The 23,853-nt window shown below is 48.2% G+C and overlaps 1 protein-coding gene across 3 annotated transcripts in view; it reads left to right on the top strand.

Annotated features, from left to right (window-relative positions):
* LOC143960515 (solute carrier family 23 member 1-like) overlaps positions 1-23,853 on the top strand; it is a 113,192-nt gene that overhangs the window by 41,725 nt on the left and 47,614 nt on the right. Inside the window, exon 1 of one of the 3 annotated variants that reach the window (XM_077469193.1) lies at positions 23,367-23,521. The exons of the other annotated variants lie outside the window; for them this stretch is intronic. Coding sequence (XP_077325319.1) covers positions 23,480-23,521 — 42 coding nt within the window. The 5' untranslated portion in view covers positions 23,367-23,479. Of the gene's footprint in view, positions 1-23,366; positions 23,522-23,853 lie in introns of those variants that run through there. 3 annotated transcript variants of the gene reach the window in all.

The raw sequence follows: 23,853 nt of genomic DNA, 5'->3' as shown, positions 1-23,853 counted from the left end.
GCTGCGGACCAAAAAAAGGGTCCCGTGCGAGTTTGCGGCGGGTGCGGCGGGTGCGACACGAATTCAGCCATACTATCTGTATGGCTGAACTCGAATCGCACAGAGATCGGATGTGATTTGCACTGCAGTGCGGTGCGAATCACATCCGTTCTCATAAACCGCTGCAATGTGAACCCAGCCTTAATGACACTGGCGACGAGGGGGTGATCACGGGGTTAAACCTTTATTGGGGGGGTTAGGGGGGTACCTTAGAACTAAAGGGGGCTAACCCTAACTGCCCTAACAGTTATTACAGTCACAAATGACACCCGCCGGGTGATCAGGGGGTTAAACCTTTATTAGGTAATAAATGGCGGGTGCCCTGAAACTATAAAAAAATAACTAACCAACCAGCGTCACCTGTAACAGTTATATGGTGATCACTGGTGAAAGGGTTAACTAGGGGGAAATCAGGGGGCTTTATGCGGTAGTATATAGGGGTCCCTGGCGCTATAAAAAGCTGCGGCGAACCTAAATACCTACCCGCCTAACTAGCGTCACCTGTGACACTAATACAGCGATCAGAAAAATGATCGCTTATTAGGCTGGGTTCACACTGGAGCGATGCAGGAACGCCATGAATCCGCGGCGGGTTCCCGCATCGCATGCCTCCCGGCGGCAGTTCACACTGCCCTATGCGAACTGCTGGGAGTGTCAGTGAAATGTTAATGACACCCCCAGATCAGTTCGCATATCGCAGTGCGATCTGCAAACTCGGATCGCATGGTGTGAACACCCATGCGATCCGATTCTGCTGCGGGCCAAAAAAAGGGTCCCGTGCGAATTTGCGGCAGGTACGGCGGGTGCGGCGGGTGCGACACGAATTCAGCCATACTATCTGTATGGCTGAACTCGAATCGCACAGAGATCGGATGTGATTTGCACTGCAGTGCGGTGCGAATCACATTCGTTCTCATAAACCGCTGCAATGTGAACCCAGCCTTAGTGACACTGGCGAGGGGGGGTGATCACGGGGTTAAACCTTTATTGGGGGGGTTAGGGGGGCACATTAGAACTAAAGGGGGCTAACCCTAACTGCCCTAACAGTTATTACAGTCACAAATGACACCAATGCAAAAAAAAAAAAAAAGCAATTGGTGTCACTGTGACTGGGGGGGGGGCAGGGGTAATTGGGGGGTGATCGGGGGGTAAAGGGGGGGTGTGAGTGTGCCTGGCATGTTCTACTGTGTAGTGTAGTGCTTGTGCAACTCACCGATGCTCTCTCCTCGGTGCCGGAACGAAAAATACCGACACGGAGGAGAGAATACATCACTTCCTCTCCTGTGTTTACATTACAGGAGAGGAAGTGATGTCACGGGACATTTTCATTCGTCGGGAGCGATCGCGAGGGGGTGGCCATGAATGAATGGCCGTCCCCTCGTCCGGGATCGCTCCCGAACGAATACCGACCGCCGCAGGCACCGGGCGGGGGCCCGATCGGGCCCCCGACCCGCGGGCAGGCAAGGACGTACATGTAAGCCCTTATGCCTGCCCGTGCCATTCTGTCGACGTACATCGTCGTGCGGCGGTCGGCAAGTGGTTAAACTCGTGCTCTTTGTAACCACAGCAGCAAAACAAGTCATAACAAAAAATTGGAAAACAGATTCACTTAATATATCATCAGTCAAACAAAGAGTTACCCAATCCTTAATCCATGCAAAACCAGAAGCTATCTATGTGAGCTATTTTGAAGCTGAAATATTACTTAACCACTTTAATGCCAGACACTTATACACCTTCCTGCCCAAGCCAATTTTCAGCTTTCAGAGCTGTCGCTATTTGAATGACAATTGCGCGGTTATGCAACACTATACCCCAAATTTTTTTTTAGCATTTTGTTCTCACAAATAGAGCTTTCCTTCTTTATCGTACATCATAGGACACACAGCCTCAAGTATTTACTTAGTGGGTTATGGGCCTACCTTCAGGTGTTGACACTAGTATAACCAATACAGGAAGTTGACTCCCCTATATAACCCCTCCTCCTTCCAGGAGCACTCAGTTTTTCGCCAGTGTCTAAGGTGTTGGTCACGAGTGAATATGCGCTCTGAGGAGCTCCAGGGAGGGATCCATGCTGGATTTAAAAGAACCTCCACAACCAGATCCATCCTCGCCACCGAGGTCATAGGATGGTACTTGGACCTCAATTCAAGAACGAGGTTTTGCCTATAACGCTTCTCTCCGAGAGCTGGACCATAGGAACCAGGACTTTTTTTGGTCTTGCTGCGTTACCTAAAGTTGTCCTGAGGGGTTCTATACAAGGCCCAAAGGAGCGGAACCCCTACTAAAAGGGCCCCAGTCTTTGAAGGTTTAAACTACGCTGCCCGCTGTGATGGGTGAAAGTTGGATCTGTCTGTTAAATCAGTAGTATCCTGCAGCGAGGACAAGGTAAGGGAAGAAGCTATGCTTTTTCCTTCAATATGCCTTCTGTGCCTTAAAAATGTCTTCTCTATAGGGAGTAACTTGCACTACCTATGTACGATGTCTTAGTGCAACTCAGTCTCAAAATATGTGTGGTCCCAGCGGCAGAGGGGGTTCTTACTTAACCACTTGCTTACTGGGCACTTAAACCCCCCTCAGTCCCAGACCAATTTTCAGCTTTCAGCGCTGATGCACTTTGAATGACAATTGCGCGGGCATACAACACTGTACCCAAATGAAATTTTTATCATTTTTTTCCCACAAATAGAGCTTTCTTTTGGTGGTATTTAGTTACAGCTCGGAGTTTTATTTTTTGCTAAACAAACAAAAAAAGATGCAAAAAAAAAAAAATCATGTTTTAATAGTTTGTTATAAAATTTTGCAAACGGGTCCTTTTTCTCCTTCATTGAAGTGCGCTGATTAGGCGGCACTGATAGGCTGCATTGGTGGGCACTGATGGGCTGCATTGGTGGGCACTGATAGGCTGCACTGGTGGGCACTGATAGGCATAGTTAAGGCGGCACTAATAGGCACAGATAAGGCGGCACTGATGGGCAAAGATGGGCACAGATAAGATGGCACGGATGGGTGGCACGGATAAGTGGCACGGATGGGTGGCACGGATGGGCACTGATAGGTACCACAGATAGATGGGACTGATGGGCACTGATAGGTGGCACTGATAGGTGGCTCTGATAGGTGGCACTGATGGGCGGCACTGCTGGGCACTGATGGGCGGCACTGCTGGGCACTGATGGGCGGCACTGGGGTGCAGCACCTTTGAGGCAGATTGTGGGCACTGTGGGGTGGCACTGTGGGGTGGCACTGTGGGGTGGCACTGTGGGGTGGCACTGTGGGGTGGCACTGTGGGCACTGACGGGGGGCACTTACTTTTGCTTTTACTTTTACTTCAGGATGGCACTGCGGGAGGCAGGTGGGCACTGGCAGGTGGCAGGTGGTCCCTTGTATTGATGGCCGTGATCGGGACTGATGTCCCGATCACGGCCGCCGGTGATCGGCTTTTTTTTTTTCTCCTCGCGCTGTCAGCGCGAGGAGGAATAATAGCCGATTACCGGCTCCGTTCTATCACATGATCAGCTGTCATTGGCTGACAGCTGATCACGTGATAAGGGGTCGGGATCGACCCCTTACACGGATCGGTGATCAGGCGAGTCTCATGGACTCGCCGATCACAGAGCGCACCGCGCGCGCCCCTCAGGGGGCGCGCAGACCGCTCGTACACGGGACGACGTCAATAGACGTAGTCCTGGAAATGTAGGTCTGCGCTAATGCCGTCATTTGGCAATAGCGCGGATCCCAAGTGGTTAAAGAAATCTTGTGGGATTTGGTAAAAAATAAAAATAAAAAATACAGCAGTTGCTAATACAGAGATGTGTATAAACTTCTGTATGGGCAGTGGCTGGTTGACGCAGCTGCTTTAGCTGCATGGTCCAATTACAACCCAGCACTTCCACCTAGTAAGAGGAAATTCCCTGTGCCTCTGTGGTTTTAAAGACTATAAATCTGCTGACAGAACCCCACCCCCCCGTAGAGGTTTATAGTATGTCCACAAGTTACAGGTACCCACCTTACTTTGTGTTGGCCATTCGGGTCCCTAGCAGGGCCTGAGAACGCTGAGGGGCATGTCCGCATAGCTGAGCTGACGGGGAAGCGCCGAGGATGCCAAACGGGTTCCACCTGAGGTTTTATATCATGGACACTCTAATTTCAGAAAGACTTTTTAACTGAAGAGAGCCAGAGTGCTGGGCACGTAAGTGTGTAAACAGGCATTTCCAGACAGGAAAAACTATTGTTACTTGGCAGCAAAAGCACTGTTATTTTGGTGACATTGTCTTTGCTAGAATTGTTATCAAGAAAATATTTTGTGTGTACCTCTGCTTTGTGCTTTGCACTATGTACTCCAGACCTACTGTAAAGGTACCTAAGGTGTCACCCCCAGGCGCTGGGAATCCCAGTTATGCCTCCATACTGTCTTCCTCGTCGGAGAGATCAGATATGGCAAGCCAGGGTGAGTCATTGGAAGCTAGCGGTGGTGCAACTGCTTCACACACTTTAGCCCCTGTATATGTGACTGAAGATGCATTTTCCTCTGCCTTCTCCATCCTCCATCCAAGTATATAGAAAGCATCCTAGATCCCCCTCCCCCACCTTAGACTCTTTACAGTCAGTGGAGGGTCCAAAAGAATTATGGGGACAGGATGGGGTATTGCCCTCAGATGATTGGGAGGAAAGACATGCCGATTATTCCTCTGTGGAGGAAGCAATACTTGAAGTTCCTACTTCACAATCTGAAGTACAGAGCCTTACAAAGATGGTTCGCTATGCTTTCATGCTACCCCTAACAGAGTCCGGTCTCCTCCTTGGGTTCCTTGAAGCCTTTGCATGCGTTTCCCGTCCACGCATTACTAAAAAAGCTTATTTATACTGAATGGGATCATCCGGATAAGCATTTTTTTCCCCCTCCAAAGAGACTCTCAAGTCTCTATCCTATGGAACAAAAATTCACTAAAAGATGGAAAGTTCCAGCAGTTGACGCTGCGATTTCCAATGTGGAAAAAAAAATAAAAAATGTTACTTGCCCAGTGGACAATGCGCTTATGCTTAAAGATCCAACAGATATCTGTCAGGCCGCGTACACACGGGCGGACTGTTCGCCCAACTTTGTCCGCTGAACAGTGTTTGGGCGGACAGTCCGCTCGTGTGTGGGCTTTCAGCGGACAGTTTCAGCGGACAGTTTGACGAACAAGGTTTTTCGGAATTTCCGAAAAACTGTCCGCTGAAACCTTGTTTCAGCGAACAGTCCGCTCGTGTGTAGGCTTGTTCGTCAAACTAAGTTCCGCGCATGCTCAGAAAGGATTTACACGCCGAAAGTTATAATGCAGTGTATAGGACGTCGTATTTTTCGTCCCGTCGTACGTGCCGTTCACGTCATCGCGCACGGTTTCAGCAAACTGTTCGTCCGTCGTGTGTGGCCATGTCCGTCCATGCTAAGTTTGAGCGGACTGTTTGCCGAAACTGTTTGACGGACAAAGTTGGGCGAACAGTCCCCGCGTGTGTACGCGGCCTCAGTCCTTTAAAGGACCAGTTCACAGATGCTCTCAAATGAGCTCCCTGCACAACAAGCACAGGAACCGGCTGAGCTACCTAAAGAATTATGCTTTGCTGTAGATGCTCTGAAGGATTCTATTCACCAGGCATCACGCCTTGCGCTTGTTTTTGTACATATGAGAAGGACCCTTTGGTTAAAGGGTTGGTCAGCTGAAACACCTTGTAAGAACCTTTTAAATAGGGAGAACGATTATTTGGTAAAGGTTTGGATAAATACATTCAAACAATTTTCAGCGTAAAGAAGCGTTTTTTCGTTTTAAACTGTGGGCAAGTACCTAAAGTTCTTTGCAAGATCAAGCTAGAAAGAAAGTCTGTAGCACTGGTAGCACCAGCATGGCCCAGAAGGTCATGGTATGCAGAGATCGTAAAGATGGCAGTGGAGGATACATGCCCCCCCCCCCTACTAAGGCCAGACCTGCTATCTCAGGGGGCGATATTCTATCCTACTTTACGAATGCTAAATTTTGCGACTTGGCTATTGCGACTCACATTCTGAAGAAACGTGGGCTTTCCAGGTCAGTTATCTCTACTTTGATTAATGCTAGGAAGCCAGCTTCTAGAGCTATATATTATAGTCTGGAAAGCTTATGTTTCCTGGTGTGAATCCAAGGGTTGGCACCCTCGGAGATATATCATAGGCAGAATTCTTGCCTTTCTGCAATTAAGCGTAGAGATGAAGTTGGCCCTGAGTACTATTAAGGGCCAAGTCTCAGCCTTATCAATTTTTATTTCAAAGACCGCTTGCTATGCATTCTTTAGTCCAGAGTTTCATGCAAGGAGTTAAATCACCCTTAAGCCCTTGGGACATAAATTTAGTTTTGTCAGTGTTACAAAAACAGCCATTGGAACCGTTACAGCATGTTCCCTAAGTCCTTCTGACTAGGAAACTGTTATTTTTGGTTGCTATATCCTCAGCAAGGAGGGTTTCAGAATTGGCTGCTCTTTCTTGTAAAAAAACATATTTGATTATTCATGAGGACAGAGTGGTGTTACACCCTCGTCCAGGCTTTTTGCCAAAGGTGGTTTCAGGCTTTCATCTGAATGAAGATATTGTCCTGCCATGGTTTCTCCCAAGACCATGTTCCAGGGAAGAAAAGTCACTACATTGTTTTTATTTAGTGAGAGCAGTGAAAATCTATTTAAAGAAAACTGCTCAGATTCGTAAGACTGATGTCTTAATCTTCTGCCAGAGCATCCTAAAAAAAGGACAGGCAGCGTCGAGATCCACTGTCGCTAAGTGGATTTGGCAAGTTAAAATTCAAACTTATAATTTAAAGGGAAAGCTTCTCCCTTTTTCAAGTTAAGGCGCACTCTACCAGAGCAGTTGGTGCTCCTTGGGCAGTGCGTCACCAGGCCTCCGTGTCTCAGATCTGCAAGACCGCAACTTGGTCTTCAGTACATACATTTGCAAAATGTTATCAAGTGGATGTAAGATAGAATTAGGATATCGCCTTCGGGCGCAGTGTGCTGCCGGCAGCAGTATAAGTCCTCGGGTCTGAGGGTTACCCTACGGGTTGTGTCTCCCTCCCCTCAAGTAGCATTGCTATGGGACATCCCACTAAGTAAATACTTGAGGCTCTGTGTCTTATGATGTACAATAAAGAAAATAGGATTTTTAAAACAGCTTGCCTGTAAAATCCTTTTCTTGGAGTACATCATAGGACACAGAGCTCCCATCCCTCTCTTTTATGGGGTGAGAGTATATTGCTTGGCTACAAAAAACTGAGTGCTCCTGGAAGGAGGAGGGGTTATATAAGGGAGTCAAATTCCTGTATTGGTTATACCAGTGTCAACACCTGAAGGTAGGCCCATAACCCACTAAGTAAATACTTGAGGCTCTGTGTCCTATGATGTATTCCAAGAAAAAGGATTTTACAGGTAAGCCGTTTTAAAAATCCTATTTTTGGTGGTATTTGGTCACTTCTGCGATTTTTATTTTTTGCACAACAAATAAAAAAATACAGAAATTAAAAAAAAAAAAATGTTTTTCTTTGTTTCTGTTAACAACATTTTTTGTAAATAAGTACATATTCTTCTTCAGTGATGGGCACTGATATGGCTTGCACTGATTTGCGGCACTGTGCACTCATAGGCAGTACTTATGGGTGGCACTGTTAGGTGGCACTGATGGGTGGCATTGCTGGACATCACTTGTCTGTACTGATCCATGATGTTGCTAGTCTGTGCCCATTTGTGGGCACTGATTGGCATGCATTGGGCATTGGTTTTATATGTGAATGACCATGGGGTACATACCTGGCTATCCACATGTTGCCTCCTTCCCTGGTGGTCCAATGTGGACATCTGTGGGAGGAGAACTGCTGATCAGCTCTTCTCTACTCACGTCTATGAGACGCGAGTGAGGAAAAGCCGAGCAATGGCTCTTCATGTTTACATCACGATCAGACATAATTGCACATGGCTGATCATGTGGAAAAGAGTCTCCGTCTTTACCGAGATCGGTGTAGCGGTGTGTCAGACTGACAACCCGCACCACTGATCACCGCCATGCACACCACCACGGGCGCGGCGGCTGTTATCCTGCTGGACGTCATATGACGCCCAGCATTTTGCTATAGGTCGGGCGGGAAGTGGTTCAATTTCCAGATGATGCCAAGCCAATTTGTGGGAACTTGGCCCTGGAAAAATTTACCTATCTTCCCTGATTGCCCTGTAACATTCCTAACTCTCAATCCCATAAATATTTTGACTATCTCGCTCTTTCCTCCAAAACCACAGCTGAATTATTTCTACTCTGTATACTTACTAAAATAAGTGCATCTTATTTTCAGTCATATATCTCACAAGTAACATTGTATCATCTAATATATTTTTTTTTATTATTACCTTCTCTTATTTTAATGTTTATTGCTAATGAAATTTAATTATTATTATTATTTCATGTTGCTTCAAAAATTGTATACCTACATACAATATTATTTTACATCTGTTGTTTAAAACTTATGAAACCATAATAAAAATGAGAATTGAGCTCCTTGATAATTGAAGGCGGTTTGCAAGCCAGAGTGCGGATCAACATTTTATAGCTCTCAAGCGCTGATGCCATTCTTGAGAAAGATTGGCTTTTTTAATTGGTGAGTGTATGTCCATTTATACAGTGGAGAGCAGCAAATGGTGATTGCATTGAGCTATTTTGAATTGGATACTGTTTTTTATTTGTTTTTTTATATCACTAAGCCCTCGTACACACAGACGGAGATTCCGACATCCAAATCCATCGGAGTAATTCCGACGGATTAATTCCGGAAGTGATGTTGCATACACACGGTCGGACTAAATTGTCGGAAAATCCGATTTTACATGACGTTATTTCGTTACGATGGGACTACGTTCAGGCTAGTAGCCAATAGCTTTGGTCTAGGAATTTGATCTGAGCATGCGTGGCGCTTTGTCCGAGTAGGCTACACATGATCGGAGTATGTCCGATCGGAGCATTTTGTCGGAAAATTTTACCGGCAAGTTGGAAAACTTGGTCCGTCGGAATATCCGACAAAACGGTCCGATAGGACACATTCCGTCGGAATCTCCGACCGTGTGTACAAGGGCTAACAAGTGAAGGAGGAAGATTGTTCAATTGGCTGGATTTTGGACACTGAGGGAGATTTAGTAAAACTGGTGCACACAGAAGCTGTGCACATAGTAACCAATCAGCCTCCCAGCTTATAAGCTAGGTTCACACCTATGTGTGTGGCTGTGGGCATGGCAGCAATTCTCCTACCCACAGTGAAAACGCGCAGGGCTGCTATTCATTCTGAACGACACCCCCCCGCATATAAAAACGCAGTGCGTTTGTGGCTGCAGGAACTGCAGGGAAATCTTATGGTCAAAATGATCATGCAATTTTCCTACCATCAAAGTATGGCTGCAGCTAGATGCCATAACCCCGGTATCATTCGGATTTGCCGCTTGGTCACTTTTAGAAGTGTCGGGAGGGATCGTTCCCCCTCCCTCCCACAACTTTCCATTTTTTTTTTTTCGTGCTTACCTGGCGGATTGGGAAGCCTGAAAGCCGATCCAGCACTGGGTACAAAAGACGAGCGAAGGAAAGCTTGCCTCTGCTCATCTCTATGCCCTAGGAGGACCGGAGCAATGTCATTTCCGGCTTCTTCCACATGTAAACAAGGCTTTTTTTCTTTTGCATTAAAAAAATAAAAATAAATAAATGGATCAAAAAAATGTATTTAATTGTTTGCTTTTAAGGGTAGAAAAGAAATTTGGGGTCTTTTAAACCCCCAGATCTCTCCATAAAGATGACCTGTCATGCTTTATTGTTATCGCAAAGAATGTTTACACAAAAAAAAAGTTAAAGTATAAATTGGAATTAAAGTATACAAATTTTAAAACGTCTCGTATGTAAATAGTGTTTGCACCACACATGTGAGGTATAGCAGAGAACGTTTGATCGAGAACAGTAATTCTAGCTCCAGACCTCTTGTGTAACTCTAAACTGGTAACCTGTAGAATTTTTTTTAAAGCGTTGTCTATAGAGATGTTTAAGTACCGTAATTTGGTGCCATTCCATGAGCACACGCAATTATAAAGTATGACATGTTGGGTATCTATTTACTTGGCGTAACATCATCTTTCATGTGTTTGGGGGTTCTAAGTAATTTTCGAGCAAAAAAATAAAAAAAAGATTGTTACTTGTAAATGGCAGAAAAAGGCCTGGTCAACAAAATGTAGATACAAAAAAGGGTCAGCCCCTGTTGCCCATGCGTTCTTTTACTGGTGACGCTTTTCCATGTTTCTCAGTGGTGTGTTTCCTCAGTACTGTACAATGCAGTGGCACTGCTTAATGCCCATGGCTTGGTGTTCTGTGGGTGATTTGGCACCTTGTGAAACATGCAACCGGGCAACCAAATTCTCTGTATGTCAAACATAGGACACTCCCAGGAAAATCAGATTCCAATATTTACTGATTCAGTTTACATGACAATTATTTGTAAGCCTCATTTCTATGATGTATGGGTTATTTTTTCCTCTGCAGTTGTACAAACAAATACAAATATACTGCACAGCCTAGCCCAGGGGTAGGCAACCTTTTGAGCACAGTGTGCCGAAAAATGTTTTCAAAGAAATCGAACGTGGCACTTTTATTACAAAAAAAAATGTCAACTTCACGCTCTCAATCACAAAAATGATTTTTTTGTAAAGTAAATGCTATAAACTACTTTAGTACCATCACTGTACCACCCTGCACATCTGCCCTACCACTGTAATCCCCTGCTCATCTGCCCCACCAATGTTCCCCCCTTCTCATTTGCCCCATTACTGTACATCCTGCACATCTGTCTCACCTCTGAATCCCCCTGCTCTCCTGCCCCACCACTGTAACCCCCTGCTCATCTGTCCCACCAATACACCTCCTTTCATATCTGCCCCACTGCTCTACCTCCCCCTGCTTTTCTGTCCCAACCCTGAACCCCCTTCTCATCTGGCCCAATACTGAAACCCCCTGCTCATCTGTTCTACTGCTGAACCCCCTTCTCATCTCTTCCACCACTGTACCCTCCTGCACATCTGCCCCTCTGCTGTACCCTCTTCTCATCTATGAAATGCGTGATCAGGGCAGCCATCAGAAAGAAATATTTGGGTCCCTTACACAGCTTACTTAGGCCTGCGCCCCCCCCCCCAGTCTGACCACCAACATTCCCCAGGGCTTGCCCATGGGCCATCCTACTGAATCCACACACCAGCCATCCCACTTGTACGCACTCAGCCCCCCCTGAATCTTGTGTACATATGTCAGCCCCCCTCACACTTGTGTATATATACCAGCCCCCCCCCCCCACACACACACACACACACACACACACACACAACTGCATATATGTCAGCCCCCTCACACCTGTATAAAATGCCAGCCAAACTGAAAATTTCTGAAAAAAAAAATTGCAGCCTCACTGTGCCATCAAATGCTGCCACTGTGCCCATTTAAAAGTTAACACTGTGACTAACGCTGTCTGCCTGCCACTTACCCTATCTCGTGGGGCAGTGGGTGGTGACGGCGAGCAGTGTCCCCCATGCGTCTCCTCTCCTCCTCCTGATAGACGTCCAATCACAGCGACTCAATCAGGTGATGGGTAAAACACCTCCACTTCCTGATTGGCAGAGAGGCGGTTCAGTGTTAGAAAAGCAAATATCCATTTGCTGTTCTAATACACCTTTTTTGAAGCCTATTAAAGCATATGGCTCTAATTAGGTGCTTCAAAAATAACCCCGCTGCGGTAATTCAGGCGCCTGGCATCCAAAAAGGGGCCCGATGCCTGAAAAGGGATGGTTACCGCGCACATGGATAGATTCATGCAATGCAATGTATGAGTCTATCCCTGATACATAGAGAAGGGGCGGCTGGAAAGAGGGGGCGGCGACCATGGGCCCTTACTGGGCACACCGCCACTGCCTGTATATATGCCAGCCCCCCCACACACGTGTGTGTGTGTGTGTGTGTATGTGTATATATATATATATATATATATATACACACACACACACACACACAGTGCCTTGCGAAAGTATTCGGCCACCTTGAACTTTTCAACCTTTTGCCACATTTCAGGCTTCAAACATAAAGATATACAATTTTTTTTTTTTTTGCTAATCTTTTTATTAAAGTTTATGCAGTAAACAACAGCAAGCAAACAAACAAAAAAGAACACATACATTGGTCACGACTACAGTTACAGGCGTGATGTATACAGATTTGTAATACAAGACAGTTTGGTACATACAGAATATGACGGAGAGTCTAAGGCACCTCATTGGCCACAGATAGCTGACTCCATGTGCAACAGGACAACTTGGAGTTTCAACACGCTACTCAGACATATGACATTTCCACTGGTGCAGTTTCCTGTTTACTAGCATAAGGTAACTTGTTAAGTAGGCTGCGGGTCAGAGGCTGTGGAGGCGTCAGCCAGCCAGCTGGACCAGACCTTGTCATATTTTTGCGGGCAACCCCTATTAGCATAGCAGTCTTTGTAAAAAGGCAGGCTGCCGTTGACCAATTTTTTCCACAGGGAGAGAGGAGGGGGAGTTGGCTTACGCCAGCTGAGGGCTATGGCCTTGTGGGCGTAGAAAAGGAGAAGCCCAACCAGGGTGCGTCGCGCCACAGTGGGAATAATATGATCTATCAGGCCCAGTATGCAAATTTCTATGGAGGGCTGGAGCGATATGGAAGTGACCTGTGTAATGACCCTCAGTATCTCCTTCCAATAGTCGACAATGGCCGGGCAGGTCCAAAAAATATGAGTGAAGTCCCCCGGTATTGTTCCACAACGCCAACACCCCGGGGGGGAGGCGGGGTTCATTTTGTGCAATCTATATGGGGTGAAATATGCTCGGTGGACCATCTTAAACTGTATTAGCCGGTCTCTCAGGGAGACCAGGGATCTGAAAGGGAAGTCCCACATGTCATCCCAATCATCATTATCAAAGGTGGGAATGTCGCGCACCCATTTGTCTCTGAGTTTTCCCAAGGTAGGGAGGGAGGGAGGTCGTTATCAAATGGGAGTAAAGTTTCGAGGTGGGCTTATTTTCACATCTGGACGTGAGGAGGTCCTCCAGTGCGGACTGGACAACCTGGGGGGGAGACCCGGAGAACTGGCATCTGAAGGCATGGGAGAGTTGTAGATATCTAAAAAAATAGCTCTGCGGGACGTTGAAGTCAGAAATCAACTTGGGGAATGGGGCCAGCGATTGGTCGGAAATTATTTGGTCCGCTGTTTTAACGTTAAACTTAGTCCAAGCATGGGGTTCAGGTAGTTTGTAAAACTTCTCCAGGGTGGGGTTCAACCACAAGGGGGCAGCTGGAGAAAGGGCATTGGCAGGGTATTTTTCAAGTTTAAGTCCTGCCCCCCATGCACGCAACGTGGTGCGCATGGAGGGGGTCAACGGGTATGGGGCTTTTGGGCCACGATACAGTAAAAATTTCTTCACCACCGCCGCCTCAACCAAGGTGGCAGGGTTCGTCCTATCAGGAGTGAGCCACCAAGCCGCAGTAACCAGCTGGGTGGCTAAAAAATATTTGTACAGGTCAGGGCACGCCAGTCCTCCCTGGGAGGACGGACGTGTAAGCGTTGACCATCCATACCTGGGGGACTGGCCCCCCCCCAGATAAAGGAGGTAAAAAGGCTATGCAGTCGGGAGAAAAATGATTTAGGGATCCATTGTGGGGATTGGCGAAGTAGGTAGAGAAATTTGGGCAGGATTTTCATTTTTATCAGGTTTATCCGCCCTAGCAATGATAGGGGTAGAGATTCCCATGCCTTCAGTCGCAGCCGCATCTCCTGAACCACTGGGGATAGATTCAGAGGTAAGAAGTCCGAAGCCTGCCTCGAGACCACCACCCCAAGGTACTTGAAGCTCTCCACCCACTGTAGAGGTATATCGGGGGGGGCGGTGTCGCGGGCTGCTGGGTCTATAGGGAACAGAAGTGACTTTGACCAGTTAACCTTAAGGCCCGTGATCGTGGAGAATGAGTTCAGAATTTGTAATGCCCCTCTGAGAGAGGAGTCCGCATCGTTAAGGAAGAGAAGGAGGTCGTCCGCATACAGGGCGACCCTCTCCTCCAGCCAGCCAACACGCAGGCCCCTAATGTGCAGGGAGGTACGTAAGGCCTCCCCCAGGGGTTCCATTGCGATGGCGAACAGGGCCGGAGAAAGAGGGCAGCCCTGTCTCGTGCCCCTGGACAGAGGGAAGGACCGGGAGAGACCCCCCCCCAGCTTAATGGCTGATGTGGGGTGCTGGTAGAGCGTCTGTAACCATGCAATAAATACCAAGGGGAACCCCATTCTGCAGAGGACTTCCCACAGAAAAGGCCACTCCACAGTGTCGAAGGCCTTCTCTATGTCCAGGGAGGCCACCACCCGGGAACCCTCATTGAGGTGTTGTGCATGGATGTTGGTAAACAGGCGTCTTAAGTTGATGTCAGTGGCTCTATTGGGCATAAAACCGGTCTGGTCCGTCTCTATCACAGATGGCAGAAGGGGCTGTAGTCTCGTAGTGAGCAATTTGGTAAGGATTTTGAAGTCTGCATTTAGGAGGGCGATAGGCCTATATGAGGCGCAGGATGTGGGGTCCTTAGGGGCTTTATGGATTAGTATTATGTGTGCATGGCACATGGAGGTGGGAAGGGTGCCCTACGCCAGACAGTGAGTATAGAGCTGGGCCAGCTGGGGGGCAAGAAGGGCCCTGTGGGTTTTGTAGAACTCCATAGGGAGACCATCTGGACCCGGGGATTTTCCTGCAGGAAAGGAGCAAATTGCCCTCTGTACCTCCTCCGGGGTAATGGGCTTCACCAAATTTTCTCTCTCGGCGTCCGAGAGCCAGCCGAGTGCCAGGGGGTCCAGCCAAGGCGCCTGGTCCTGTGGCATGAGATCCGAGGGAAGCACAGAGGTATAAAGGGAACCATAGTATTGCCGAAATGCGTCCAATATGTCTGGGAGAGAGGAGACCGATTCACCCGAAGGGGACACCACACTAGGTATCACCGTCAGGGGCAGGTCGTGTTGAGCTAACATTGCCAGGAGGCGACCGTTCCGGTCCCCCTGCTCGAAAAATCTTTGCTTGTTGCGCTAAAGATCCAGTCTGGTAAGCTCTGTGAGGTGGAGGTGTAATTCACGTTTCGCCGCATTAAGGGCTTCAAAACTAGAGTCGGTGGGGTCAGCTGTGTAGGCCTCAGTCTGGGTATCTACCTTGCTCTGTAGCTCAGTCGTGGTGGCGGCTTGCTCTCTACGGATCCCAGCTATGGAGGAAATATAATGACCTCTACTGAAGGCCTTGAATGCGTCCCAAGTAACCCCTGGGGAGGAGGACCCTGCATTAATTTGCCAGTATTCGGCAAGGCGGGGCGGGATAGTGTTGGTCAAATCGGCGTGGGAGAGCCAGTGGGTTCCCAGGCGCCAAAGGGCTGAGGTTCGGGAAGTGGGGGAGCGGACATTAAGGAGGAGGGGACAGTGGTCCGACAGCCCGCTGGGCAAATACGTGGCGTCTAGCACGTCTGATAGCATGGCTGGATTGGCAAAAGCTAAGTCGATGCGTGAGGACGTTTTATAGGTGGTGAAAAAGCAGGAGTAGGCCCTAGTCGAGGGGTGTTTCCGACTCCAGACCTCCGTCACTCCCATGGCCTGCGCCCAATTGGGTAGGTCTGAGGAGCATTGTTTGGGGGGACCGGCCTGTCTAAGTCTGGAGCTAGAATAGCGTTAAAATCGCCCATAAGTAGCAGCCTAGCGGGGCAGTATGGGGTAACCTTTTCCAGGATAGTGTATAAGGTGGATGCTGAAAAGGGAGGAGGCAGGTATACATTTACCACAATATATCTCGTACCCCAAACTGTGAAAACTAATATCACGTATTTGCCCTGAGGGTCGGTGTGAATCTGCTCCACTGCACAGGGAAAGGATTTGCTGATCAGCACCGAGACCCCCCTGGCATAGGTAGAATAGGAGGCATGAAAGGCTCTCTGGATCCACGGCTTCTTTAGTGCCAACAGTTTGCTGCCCATGAGGTGTGTCTCCTGGAGCAGTATCATATGGGGGGAATGCAATTTAAGATATTTAAACAGAACTGCTCTTTTAAATTTAGAATTGAGCCCCCGGACATTCCAGGATAGGATATTAAAAGAGGACATGTCACATGTGGCCATCAGATGGTTCCGTTAATATTGCAAGGAGACGCCCATGGGTGCTAATATCATGCACCAAGAGCCGCCTAGACCCAGAGAGCCCATTGTAGAAAGAGTCATGACCAAACATTAACCATACAAACAAAAAAGTAAATACATAGACAAAAAACAAAAGTACCCTTGGTGACCGCCAGGGGTCAACCCTGCCCGTATCTGGTGGCATCCCTGGAAACTGGGGAGCGGCCAGATCGGGCCTATACCCAAAAAATAACAATTTAACCCCCTAAACTGTGCACGGCAACAGTGCAATGCCGCGTGTAAGAACGTGTAAAGGTCCTCCAGGGGGAAGCTGCAGGTTAGCAGCAACACTCCGTGCTAACCCGAGTACCTCGAGCGCGACTTAGAAAAAAAAAAAAGGGAGAAGAAGGGGAGCAGAAAACAAAAAACAAAACCCCCCCAAAACAAGGGGGAAATATAGCTTCCACGGTGTATTCCAGCCGGGATGGAGAGGTATATCCCAGGCACAGCTACAATCGTCACCGAGACAAGCCAGAGGGGGGGGGGGGGAGCAACAACTTATCTTGTAAAGTTCCGTGTGGATAGCTCACTCAATCATAGGAGGTCGCAGACATGTAAGGATGTTGGGCCGATACTTGGGCCTGAAATAACATAAGAGTTCAGTGTGTCCGTTCATGTTCATTGCCTTCCCCCAGTGAGCCCCAGACGACCCCCGGGCCCCCACGATGGATTAATGCACGCCACCTCAGCGCAGCCCAGTAAACCAGGCATCCGCCTCGGCCGGCGTGTCGAAAAATTTGACAGTGCCCTCGTGCTGGACCCGCAGGCAACTAGTATAGAGCATTCCATATTTAATGTTGTGGTCTCGTAGTCTGCGCCGAACATCAGTGAAGGTCTGTCGTTTTCTCTGTAGATCCGGGGAGAAATCGGGGAACAGCATGATGTGTGCATTACCATATTGCAGATTCGGGTGCTTCCTGGCCTCAGCGAGTATGCGATCTCGATCACGGTAGTTGAGGAAACGCACCAGGAAGGCACGTGGGGGTGCACCCGAGATAGGTCAACCCATCGGAACCCGATGAGCACGTTCTGCCACATACGTAGGGAGGATATCGGTCAGACCAAGTAGATCTTTGAAGAAGGTTTCCGCAAAGTCTGCCGGGTGGTCTCCCTCCGATCCTTCAGGAAGGCCCAGGACCCGAACATTGTTACGACGCATCCGGTTTTCGGCGTCATCTGACTTCGCCACTAAAGCTTTAACCGTGTTGCGTAGGTCGGTGAGTTGGTCGGCATGTTGTCCCGTTCGATCCTCCACCTCTGAGATCCGGTGTTCAGATTCCGAGAGACGCCCCCGTATTTTATCCAGATCGTTGCGGATAAGGTTGCACTCCTCTGCCAGGTGATCGATTCGTACCAATAGAGATGTCCTGCTGTTTTCGATCGCTGCTAAGATCATGTTGGTGTCACCTGTGGGAGGCTGGGGTGAGGAGGGCATGGGAATGTCAGCCGGGGGACCGTCCTCCATGTCAACCAACAAGGCCTGCAGTTTCTGGAGTAAGGCGGGGTCCCCGCGGGGGGATGGGGCTGCAGCCGGTGTCCTGGGCTGTTGCACAGTCTTTGGAGGCTTCTTTGAAGGCATCAGAGGGCCCTCCGGCAGCGGATCTCTGTAGCCGGAGCAAAGCAAGAGACGGGGACTGCGGAGACAGGAGGGCCAGCAGTTGGTATTATGGCGTAGTAATATGGCTGCTACGTGCAAGGCTGGCGGTGCGGACAATGTCCTGGGGAATCCAAAAAAAAAAAAGGGGGGCAGAGCCTCAGTTTTAGATGTTGCGGGCGGCAGTCTAGCCGGGGGGGCAGCTCTGGTGGCAGTGAGCTACAAGGGGAGGAGTCAGGGGGGATCAGGATTGTGCACAGTACAGCTGGGTGGAGCAAGATGGACACTACACGTGGCACCGGAGTCAGGGAGGAAAGCCACAAAAGGTCTGGAAGTAGAGGCTGATGCCCAGCCCTGCGGGCAGGCCAGGGTGTCCTTAGGAGTCCGGAGCAAGTGCAGAGGAGGCAGGAGATCCCCCGGGTGTAGCAAGATGGCCGCCAAGTGTCCTGCCGGAGCCACAGAGCGCTGTGCAGGAGGGCCAAAGCACGGGCTGCAGAGGGGTTATGGCACTGAGGGAGGCTAAGAAGCTGGGAACAGGCCCAGGGTGTCCAGGAGGCTGGGGGTGGATTCCAGGCCGCAGCCGGGTGTACCAAGATGGCCGCCGGACCGGGTGCAGGGCCCAAGCCTAGGCTCAGCAAAACAGCGGTTGGAGCAGGAGGATGGAGGGATGGCAGGGCGGCAGGAGGGTTGGCAGAGTGGCAGCGACCGTGTCCCAGCAACCGGCGCCGGCCGCAGCGGCCGTCCGGCGGCCGGCGGTGTAGGAAAATCCAGTAGGCTGGAGGCTCTACTAGGCCGCACTAGGCCGTACCAGGCCGCGGCCTCGACGAGCGGCACCGGGGGTCCCTCGGGCCACCAGGCCCCACCGGAGGTGTAGGGAAGCTGGCTGGAGGACAAGGGGGGGTCCCTTACCGCACCGCTGGTCCAGGAAAGGAGCTTCTTGCAGAGCACAGGCCTGAAAGATGGCGGCTGTCACTAGCACGCAGGCTCCCAGCCGATCGCGGGTCAGAATCCGCCCAATGGAGCCATGGACTGCAGCAGGCAATGGAGGAGAGCAAGGAGGTAGGGTCTCCGGCCGTTTTAGGGTTTTAAATAAGAAGGATGGTGAAGGATTGAGCTCAGGATGTCAGGAGCTCTCCACTTAGACGTCCGTCGCCTTTCACATCCGGACACGCCCCCAAAGATATAAAATTTAAATTTTTTTGTGAAGAATCACCAACAAGTGAGACAATTGTGAAGTGGAACGAAATCTATTGGATTTTTTAAACTTTTTTAACTAATAAAAAAATGAAAAGTGGGGCGTGCAAAATTATTCGGCCCCCTTGCGTTAATACTTTGTAGAGCCACCTTTTGCTGCGATTACAGCTGCAAGTCGCTTGGGGTATGTCTCTATCAGTTTTGCACATCGAGAGACTGAAATTCTTGCCCATTCTTCCTTGCAAAACAGCTCGAGCTCAGTGAGGTTGGATGGAGAGCGTTTGTGAACAGCAGTTTTCAGTTCTTTTCACAGATTCTCGATTGGATTCAGGTCTGGACCTTGACTTGGCCATTCTAACACCTGGATACGTTTATTTGTGAACCATTCCTTTGTAGATTTTGCTGAATGTTTGGGATCATTGTCTTGTTGGAAGATAAATCTCCGTCCCAGTTTCAGGTCTTTTGCAGACTCCAACAGGTTTTCATCCAGCATGGTCCTGTATTTGGCTGCATCCATCTTCCCCTCAATTTTAACCATCTTCCCTGTCCCTGCTGAAGAAAAGCAGGCCCAAACCATGATGCTGCCACCACCATGTTTGACAGTGGGGATGGTGTGTTGAGGGTGATGAGCTGTGTTGCTTTTACGCCAAACATATCGTTTTGCATTGTGGGCAAAAAGTTTGATTTTGGTTTCATCTGACCAGAGCACCTTCTTCCACATGTTTGGTGTGTTTCCCAAGTGGCTTGTGGCAAACTTTAGACGAGACTTTTTATGGATATCTTTGAGAAATGGCTTTCTTCTTGCCACTCTTCCATAAAGGCCAGATTTGTGCAGTGTACGACTGATTGTTGTCCTATGGACAGACTCTCCCACCTCAGCTGTAGTTCTCTGCAGTTCATCCAGAGTGATCATGGGCCTCTTGGCTGCATCTCTGATCAGTCTTCTCCTTGTCTGAGCTGAAAGTTTAGAGGGACAGCCAGGTCTTGGTAGATTTGCAGTGGTCTGATACTCCTTCCATTTCAAAATTATAGCTTGCACAGTGCTCCTTGGGATGTTTAAAGCTTGGGAAATCTTTTTGTATCCAAATCCGGCTTTAAACTTCTCCACAACAGTATTACGTACCTGCCTGGTGTGTTCCTTGGTCTTCATGATGCTCTCTGCGCTTTCAACAGAACCCTGAGACTATCACAGAGCAGGTGCATTTATACAGAGACTTGATTACACACAGGTGGATTCTATTTATCACCATCAGTCATTTAGGACAACATTGGATCATTCAGAGATCCTCGCTGAACTTCTGGAGTGAGTTTGCCGCACTGAAAGTAAAGGGGCCGAATAATTTTGCACGCACCACTTTTCAGTTTTTTATTTGCTAAAAAAGATTAAATTATCCAATAGATTTCGTTCCACTTCACAATTATGTCCCACTTGTTGGTGAATCTTCACAAAAAATTAAAATTTTATATCTTTATGTTTGAAGCCTGAAATGTGGAAAAAGGTTGAAAAGTTCAAGGGGGCCAAATACTTTCGCAAGGCACTGTATATGTGTATATATATATATATATATATATATATATATATATATAGCCCACAGCCCACACATACACAAATCTGTAAACACACAAGGCTCTGGCCCCTCCCTGTACACAGCCTTCTTCCCTTTCACAGCCCCTACTTGTAAAGAATGTCTTCCTATCTGGTCCCAGCTCATTATCCCAAAGCTAACATGTTACTGACACAGAAAAGCCCAGTACACGAGGGGTGCACATAATAGCCAAAGGTGGCAGTGTGGCTCCATGTCAGCTCAATGCCACAGAGAGCACACGTTGTGAGATCGTTTCTGTAATGCACAGCACGGCTCCCCTTCACCCGTCCTGCCTTCTTCTGGCTCGGGCCCTGGGTCCCCTTACAGTTTTAATGGCTGTACCCCCCTGATGGCGGCCCTGTGTGTGATATGCAGAGTGGTGAAAGGAAGCAGAGATGAAACACATCTACCTGGCCTGGCACACTCATCCTGCTGATCCCCCTCTCTCATCCAGCCCACGTGCTCGTATGTGGTGTATGTGATGTCACATACAAGCATATGGAATGGGTGTGCAATGATGAGCTCAGGTCAGGAGCATTTTCTGAAAGCAGTGGGCCGGTGTGAAGGATCATAAGTTGGGCCCCCACATCAAAAGTTGGGTGTGATTTTTCATTGTGCTGAATACTGGCTGTGGCATAAAGTGACACAGAGTGCAGAGGGGTTCAGTAGTGACACAAAGGTTCAGAAAAAATTTCAACAAAGTTCCCAGAAGCTCAACAGTAAGGCCCCTTTCACACTAACGTCCCGTTCAGGCCCGCCTGTCAGTTTTTCAGGCGGACCTGAACGGGTGCTCCATAGAGCTCTATGGAGCGCCGGATGTCAGCGGTGACATGTCCGCTGACATCCGACCCGCTCCGATCCGAAAAAGTGTGACGGAGGAAAAAGCTATTTTTCCATCCGTCTGCGGATCGGATCGGATGACGACGGGCACTGCGGTCCGTCGTCATCCGATCTCCCATAGGGGAGAGCGGCGCTGTGACAGGTCCGTCCCTGCACAGTGTGCGGAGACAGACCTGTCATCTCCCTGCTCAGCGGGGATCGGCGGAGTGATCCCCGCTGAGCAAACGGACATCCACGGGGCGGATCAGAACTGATCCGCCCCGTGTGAAAGGACCCTAATTCCACAAACTGTCACCTGATTGTGGTTTTCTCAATCACCGTGAAATTCCTTCTTTCTGAGATTGGTAGTGGCAATCAAGCGAGTCACCTTCCTCCAGATGGTGGATGGGGCTAGCAGGACTGTGATTCGCTTTATAAGTGGCCAATGACAGTCCTCCTCCTGGAATGGAGCGTTTTAGCGCATTTGTCACACGCAAAAATACACATCGGTTTACCGTGTGTGCAAAAGCAGAGAATGCTCAAAAGAGAATTTAGCTTTAGAGAATGTAATAATCATTAAATGTAGTGGTTGCATGAGTTTTCTTTTGTTTGTTTTTCCCCTGCTTTCACCTTTTGATCTAGCTAGTACCAGATCTCTTGTATTTGGCCCGGTTCACATTGGTGCAACATACACTCCAACTTTGAGAGCACATGTGCCATGACGTGTATAAATCAACTATTCCCTATGAGAGCTGTCTTAACTGGTCCGACTTGTGATATATGACATGTGTTTAGAGGCAAAATTCATTGGGAAAAAAAATGGTACAGGGTCCACACCCAAAATTCATACCAGGTCCTGCGAGTCTGGTATGGATCTTGGGGAGAAACCCAATGCCAAAAATAAAAAAAAATGGTGTGAACCATACCAGGCCACATGGCCTCAACATATGGGGGGGGGGGTTCTTTGTTGCAGGGGAGGCTCTGCCCCCCCACCACTCCGAAAAGCACCTTGTCCCCATGTTGATGGTGACAAGGGACTCTTCCCCACAAACCTGGGCTTTGGTTCTGGTGGTGTACTCATGTTTAGTGTATTACAGTAAAGCTTTGCTGTATACTAAGGTCCATTTAGTAATTTTGCAGCATTGATTTCTTACTTTTGGAAGTCCCAGCAGACCGCGGTCATCTCTTGGGTCGGCATCTGAAGCCGGACAGTATCTCTTCTTGTATTCGGTGCATGCACAGTGCGGCGTGAACAGTATTGGTCGGGTTTCCATAGAATATAACACAATGTTACGACTCAGGGATGCCTATTGCCTCCTAGGACTGATGACACGCATATCCCAGGAGACAATGTAAAGCTGGAAATGATGCTTTGGGCTGCGGCCATACAGAAGGGAGTGGAAAATGAAAAGTCCTAAAATACAGTAAGTGATCCACCAAAAAAAAAAAATGGCAATTCGTTACAAGTGTACAATTTGGTGCTGGATGGTAAGGAGTACAAAATGTGGGTGGAACTCTGCTTTAAATGGTCCATCATTACATTAGATCTAAAGGAGTTTGCACAGATTGTATAGTGCATGGTCATCTTAACAGATATTGGGAGTGGATCAGGCATTGTAAGGGAAAAAAAAAAAATCCCCATTAGCAAAAGGAAATGTTTTCTGTTTTAACAGGAGAGTCTCCGCAGAGTTATTCTGTAACAGGGAAAAAAATCAAGTCAATAAAGGGATAGACAATGCATGTCCCTGCAATGTGGAGATTAATGTCTCCCAGCGCTGCCTCATCCCTAACCTCCACAAATAGTTTCCTTGTTCTATTACTTATTGACTGGTGTTGGGTAATAGAATGCGCGCACACACACAGCTAATACCTGATCTGAGCACAGAAGGAATTAATCTTGGGTTGGGTTCACCTGTAATTGGGCGAATAGATCAGCAGTTCACCAAAAGAGACACCAATATCACCTGCAGAGAGATGGAGAAAGACATTGATGGCCTGGACAACCCCACGTTTGAGGTTAGAATTTATTTTCATCTTATAGATCTCTGAGATTTTTGGAGACTGGAAGTGTTTTCTGTTGCTGTTCCCAAAAAAGAAAGATGCATTCATAAGGTTATTGTTTGTTTTATTAGGTTATCAAAATAAAATATACAAAGTAAGCAGGGGAGCCCTATGAGTAGGATCACATAGAATAGTACAAAATCACATAAAGGGTACAGTAACAACAATACATACACTATAATAGGAACCTATATAAACAAAGTGCAGTTCTAAACATGCGTAAATACATACAAATGCTGTACAATAAGGTGCATATATCAATATAATCAAACTAAAAAAGTTCATAA

Source organism: Lithobates pipiens, unplaced genomic scaffold (assembly GCF_037356315.1).
Source record: "Lithobates pipiens isolate NorthernLeopardFrog02 unplaced genomic scaffold, aLitPip1_a1.2 Scaffold_8, whole genome shotgun sequence".
In the NCBI taxonomy this organism is placed as follows: domain Eukaryota; kingdom Metazoa; phylum Chordata; class Amphibia; order Anura; family Ranidae; genus Lithobates; species Lithobates pipiens.
The sequence above is the reverse complement of the archived record's forward strand: the minus strand, read 5'-3'. Positions and strand labels throughout refer to the sequence as shown.